We start from the raw sequence: 5,961 nt of genomic DNA, 5'->3' as shown, positions 1-5,961 counted from the left end.
GCCAATGAGTGTAGCTTGCTTACGTTTGGTTATTGACGGCCTGAGAGAGTGGGCAGCGCAGTTGCGTTGAGCGCCGATTTGAAAAAGCTTTCGCGAACAGCTTCTTCAGCAGTTAACGGTACAATACGTTAATGTTTCAAGCTTAAGTGGCAATGCAACTCAATTTAGGGTGCTGCCAACTGTTTTGTGAAACGAAAATGCGCTAAATTTGTAAAATTTTGAATTTTATTGACTTTCTAAATTTTTTAAACTAATCTCTAAACTTGATTGATTACTATTTGGGAAGCCAAACATCCTGTAACTCGTCTTTAATATCAATAATATCGCCCAAACGAACGGGACCTTTCGAAAAGGTATATATTATTAGAATTGAGACAACAAACTGAATATTATATCAATTCACCTTTGACTGCTTTGAGCAATTGCATGCGCGGAAATTTTAACAGCTCCACACGAACCTCCGTGAATAGACCCCTTGCCCCAACTCGACCCAAAACCTTTACAACCCGGGCCGGCGCGGTGGGTGGTTCCATAATTGATAAATTTATTTATATGTATACAATAAAATACACTGAACCATATAAATACGTGATACTCTTTAATTGACTTACTGAATATACATACAGGTACGTACATATATTTGGAAATAGTTCTCTATGCTATAAGAGTGACATATTTTTATACATCTTCCAGAGTGACTTAAAAGACCTGGCTATGTTCAATTTTAAGCAATTTGACGATAAAAACTAATATATTTTTTATTTTTATCACTATGCCTTGATGCCCAGGAATATTCAACAAAACCATAATACACGCTATAAACCTTGTAAGACTTGTGTACTTCTATTAAACTGTCTTTTATTTATTAACGCCAGTACAATATACACCAGTAGAATATAATAGGAGTAATATATATAAATACAAATATGCGAGTCATCCAAAGTCATATCCAAACGAGCTCCCACAGTCCCCATAACAATCCATTTATATCCATAATTAGCAAATCACACTTTCAAACTTTCCCCGTAAGTTAAGATCTCGCAGAATGGCAGCTAGTTCCTCGTCCTTCTGGGCGCGCATATCGTCAATGATGGATTCCTTGAAGCCCGCATCCTTGGCTGGATCTTGAGGCAGTTGCTGCTTTTGTTTCTCCAGCTGCAGCTGTGGCACTTCAACGCTGAGGGTGGCGCCAATGCGCTCCACACTCCAGCGTCCGGCCATCTCCCCAATGCCAATCTGAGCCCAGCTGTCGGTGCCAAACCAAATGGAGAGCGCCTCATTGTAGTCCGTAACATGTCCGCGAAACGGGTTGGTGGGACTGCCAAAACCAAGGTGGCTAATGGTATCCCTGAGCACCTTGGACAGCTTGGGCAGCTTATGTGAATAGAACAAGACGGCGCCACCGATCAGGTGCGCCATGGAGCGCAGGCAGCGACACATGTGCTTCTTCAGGGCCGGCTCGAAGTCCATGAAGATGTCGTACTTGCCGCCCACAAGGACAACGGGAAAGGGCAGCAGGTCCAGCGTGCTGAGATCCTGCTGAGCATGTTTCACGCGCTCCAAGGAGCGCCGCTCCAGATACTCACGCAGCTGTGGGGTCGCCTGCTGCAGCATCCGGCTAGCCGTGTCCCTCAATCCTCGATACGCGCACTCCAGATCCGCCCAGACGCGCTGCGGCTGGGACAGATCGATCATGATGAAGGCTGACATCTGTTGCAGTCCATGCGTGCGCATCGGCACCTCCAGCAGCTGCTCCGCATTGTCCAGGGAGCCCAGCTCCCAGACGTTCAGCACCTGCGCATGCCGGCCGCTGCCCATGCGACGACCATAGCTGTACTCCAGCGCCATTGTTGGGCGCGTCGTCTGCTCCTCCCGGTCGAAGAACCTATTTATAGCCATCGACTTGCCCTGCAACGAGTTTCCCATTGAGTCGATTCCCCCATGAAGCTGCCTTGGCCACACTTACCACACATTTGCTGCCCAGCACGAACAGGGTGCGCTCCTTGGGCGCCGTGGTGCTAGCCTCCAGCTGACGCAGACGCTCCTGCTCCTCGGCCAGGCGACCGGCTATCTCCTGTATGGTGCCCGTGGCACTTAAGCTGCTCGGATTGCTCTTGTCCAGCATGCTCCTCAATTTTCCATGAATCGTGTATAAAAACTGCGGCAAACGCATGACATAGGGCAACACTTTGTTTTGGCTTCCTCAAGTGTCGCCATGGCAATCTGCCAGAGTGGCCGAGTCCTGCAATCATAGGAGCTGTTCGGAACTGCAGGGCAATACTAAAAGCAACCAAATAGGGGTTAGAGTTAGAGCTAGAGTTAAAGTTAGAGTTAAAGCTAGAGTTATAATTAGAGTTGGAGTTAGAGCTAGAGTTGGGAAATATAGATATATGTATACAATACAAAATGTATTTCATTTTGATAATGCCAAACGGCAAATAGATATGTGCCATCTGAACAGATATGGAAAGCAAATAAGAAATAGCAATTTTGGGCACAATTTAAAAGCTTTATGAATATTAAAGCATTAAAATATCAAATATGTATGCAATCTAATAAACCATAGACACAATCCTTAAGGGTTCGTGTCTAGAATACACGTGAAAGAGTATTGAGGATAAACTGCAGATGGGAATTCATAGAATTACGCACTGCTTATTTATAGATTTTATCACTACAATTTTAGAGTCTATGTTTTTCTTAAATATCACTTTTGCTCCAATTTGTCGAATATTTCAGTTGAATGTTATTTTACATTGATAGGTGGCGCTTTTGCTGACATCTAAATGTAATCGTATATCTTGTTTCCTATTGTAGAATAAGCCGAAATTCTTTATATATTATAAAATTAACTTTGATCATTGCTTCAACGGTGTAATTAAAAAGCAAAATAATTTTTGTAGTCATAAAATATAATATTAATAAGTAAAATGGACAGATAAAGAAAGAGTGCAACAAATAAATAGACGCATATATATTTATATAACTGTATATTTGTAACAAGCAGTTTAGCTGTTTCGCTTCCAACTGTTGCAACTAATTTGTATTTTTCTATGTTTTTTTTCGAACAGTTCAGCTCGATGTCGATTTCTTAGTTTTTCTATATTTTTCATTTTGCTGTTTTATTTCTATATTTTCCTTTCTATGTGCAATATTCTTTCTGCTATGTTTGTTTAATGTTCTATGTTTTTGATTTCGATGTTCTCATTTCTATGTGTACTGTTTGCCATAAACTTGTAAATAAAACTGCTTAGTTATTTAGTGCTGCTACTTTACGCTAGATGGCGCTAATTCAAAGCAAATTTTTGCTTTGTGCAGCCAAGGATAAAATTTCCAAGAAAATATACCAAATAAAATAAAAGTAATTTAATTTTTTTTTATTTATTGTTTTTACGGTTATTATTTTTATATTAAAAGTCTTTTACATAAATCCAAAATTAATAAAATTGTATTATATATTCAAATTGAATTATTTTTTTATTAGCTTTTATTATTTCATTATTTATTATATTAAATATTCGTATGCGTATATTTATCCCTACATATATGCACACTGTTTGGTTCAGGCAAAGTCCCAGTTGGAAGTGGGCTCCGGCATTGTTACTTATCTCTATTTGAGCTGCGTTGCTTCATCTGGCTTATTCGCTTTTGCTTTTAGTGCTGTGCAGCATGCCCGACCGGCGAGTCATCAAACATAATTACTTGCCCAGAGGCATCCAGCAATTGACATTTCGGTGGCAGTCCCGTCATCCAAAACTTGGCTACCGACTGCAGACCACGCCCCGTCGACATTGCCATTGCCATAGCTGCTCCCTCCACCCCGCTGGCCAATGGATTTGCCAGCAAACTCATTAGCCTTTGCTGCCGACTTTGAACTTTAAGGCGAACCAGCTCCATTATAGCCGAGGGCTCTAATTGATAATGAAATTCGTCCTTTAAGCTAAACCACTGCACCTTGGAACGTCTGCTCCCATTCCCTGCCCTGCACCCCACCCCACTCCCCAGCCTTGAGCCGTGCAGCCCCACTGATAACTGTTGGCAATGAACCCATATCCAAAATGGAGTTTGGTTTGCCTCTTGTTGCAACTTTCTCCAGCTTTGCGGTTTGCCATTGGAAAATTGTGTTTGTTTCTATACCCTGTCTATGCTCAGGAAGGGTATCTTATGTGGGCAGACTGTGCCCATGACATAAAAAATTATCACAGAAAATAATCTATTATTATCATAAAATGGAACTAGTATAAACTTAGTAATTATTGAAAATCCTTTTTCAAATTAAAAATTCTATAAATGCCTCTCGAAATCTGAAACTAACACCAATTCAAAACTTAAAAGGAAAGCAACATTAATTCTCAGCTCCCATATTTTCCATTTGTTGTAAAAAAAAACTAGAGCTATAATTAATTCAGGATTTGAATATAAAAGGTAAATGGATTTTCGACTCACGCATTTTCCATTTGTTCATTTTTCATTAAGCTTACAAAAACTCCAACTGGAACCCGTTTAGAACTCACTCAGAATGAAAGCAAAATTACATTTTAATTTTTTCTATTTGTTCTAGAAAACGGGAACTAGAACTAGTAGTGAAAGGAAAATCAAACAAATCAAAATCGAGCCACCTTAATCCATATGCTACAACTGATGTGTATAGGGTATATCCTAGTCGATCCACTTATGGCTGACCACTCACAACAGTCCTTTTCTTTGGTCGAGCTGAATGCGCTCCAAAGTCAGTCGATGGCTACGATATGTATGCATCGTCATCGGAGCGGTTCATTCGGTTCGCGTCTGCCTTTATTCGACTTGATGTGCGTCCACTTACTTATGATGATTTATCTAAGAAATAACTCATTTCTATGATAACTCAATTCGGGCTCAGCCTGGCTGGGCTCCGCCTGCTCCGCCTGTTCGGTCAGTTGCCCAATTCACTTTCACTGCACTCGAAGACTCATTCAGTCCCACTGAATTTGTGGCTCACAAAAACTGTAAGGATATAATTATTCAATTCGAAACTCAATGTTTATATATATATAGAGTGTATGATTTCTAACATCCTTCATAGATATGTAGAGCTCATGTGGCCGAGACTTTGTCAATAGGTAAAGCTTGTCCAGGCCGATGAAAAATGAATAACTGTCCAATTCGAATCACAGGGCACCTTAAAGGGGCTCGAACGCGCCACTTTAAGTTCGTAAATCCTATTCACTTGTCCAATGCAACTTGTGATTAAATTAACTTTGGTTTCTGCTTCATTTGCAGAAAGTCTTTTCTCAGGCACTGCATTATCTTCAATTGAGGCTTATGATTTATGATTTTTAAGTCGTTGTTCGATAAAAGTTGAACCTTAATGGCATCTAGAAGCATATCAGCTCAGCAAGTCCTCTTTGGTCAAGCAATATTTTTGATGCGCTTTGCTTTGTTCCAGTTGACACTCTAAACGCTGTATCTCAGGGACCGCACTGACCATCATTTTTCATTAAGCTAGAGTTTAACTGTAATAGAATAGAATATATATATGAAGCTATGTTAGATCATGAGTTACTCACGTACAGCTAGCTCACTTATGATGCCTGGAAGGGATATCAGTCCAATTCCATCCATTTCTGATGATACTGCCCTCTCCATAAATAATATGAAACTAAATTTGTATAGCCAAATGATGCTTAGCAATCGGTCGTCAGGCACTGCTCAAAGCTGAGCCCATTTGAATTATCGGCGCTGTCATCAGTCTCTTGCTATGCTTGCTCTCTGTTCTGGATCTGGAAATATTTGATTTCAGATCCCCCACAAGCAAGCACTGGGCATCTGAATATATTTCAATCGAGTATATTGGCTTACAGCAAATGCCGAGACAGAAGATATTTATATTTTTGCCATATATGTATATCCATGTTATCAATAAATCATTTTCCAGAGAAAATCTATGCTCTCTTCGTCTCTTATGTAATTATACTTTAGCAA

The 5,961-nt window shown here is 40.3% G+C and overlaps 2 protein-coding genes across 2 annotated transcripts; both read right to left on the bottom strand.

Moving 5' to 3' along the window:
• Positions 1-207: 207 nt before the first annotated feature.
• On the bottom strand, positions 208-683 carry LOC6576944 (40S ribosomal protein S28). The gene is made up of 2 exons (XM_002002888.4): positions 404-683; positions 208-342 (listed from the first exon to the last, which is right to left on the bottom strand). The coding sequence occupies exons 1-2, from the start codon at positions 531-533 to the stop codon at positions 275-277; spliced, it is 198 nt and encodes a 65-aa protein (XP_002002924.1). The 5' UTR covers positions 534-683; the 3' UTR covers positions 208-274.
• Positions 684-851: 168 nt separating this feature from the next.
• On the bottom strand, positions 852-2,247 carry LOC6576943 (cytoplasmic dynein 2 light intermediate chain 1). The gene is made up of 2 exons (XM_002002887.4): positions 1,967-2,247; positions 852-1,908 (listed from the first exon to the last, which is right to left on the bottom strand). The coding sequence occupies exons 1-2, from the start codon at positions 2,171-2,173 to the stop codon at positions 997-999; spliced, it is 1,119 nt and encodes a 372-aa protein (XP_002002923.3). The 5' UTR covers positions 2,174-2,247; the 3' UTR covers positions 852-996.
• Positions 2,248-5,961: the final 3,714 nt, after the last annotated feature.

This window comes from Drosophila mojavensis, unplaced genomic scaffold (assembly GCF_018153725.1).
Source record: "Drosophila mojavensis isolate 15081-1352.22 unplaced genomic scaffold, ASM1815372v1 contig_36, whole genome shotgun sequence".
Classification (NCBI taxonomy): domain Eukaryota; kingdom Metazoa; phylum Arthropoda; class Insecta; order Diptera; family Drosophilidae; genus Drosophila; species Drosophila mojavensis.
Note: the sequence above shows the minus strand (reverse complement) of the source record. Positions and strands in the feature narration are given on the sequence as shown.

What these genes read in the sequence shown, in the direction of transcription:
- LOC6576944 (XM_002002888.4), bottom strand. Translation starts at nt 533, where the DNA reads ATGGAACCACCCACCGCGCCGGCCCGGGTTGTAAAGGTTTTGGGTCGA. An exon ending in ATTGCTCAAAGCAGTCAAAG is followed by an intron (nt 343 to 403) that starts GTGAATTGATAT and finishes CCTTTTCGAAAG; the next exon opens with GTCCCGTTCGTTTGGGCGAT.
- LOC6576943 (XM_002002887.4), bottom strand. Translation starts at nt 2,173, where the DNA reads ATGCGTTTGCCGCAGTTTTTATACACGATTCATGGAAAATTGAGGAGC. An exon ending in TGCTGGGCAGCAAATGTGTG is followed by an intron (nt 1,909 to 1,966) that starts GTAAGTGTGGCC and finishes AACTCGTTGCAG; the next exon opens with GGCAAGTCGATGGCTATAAA.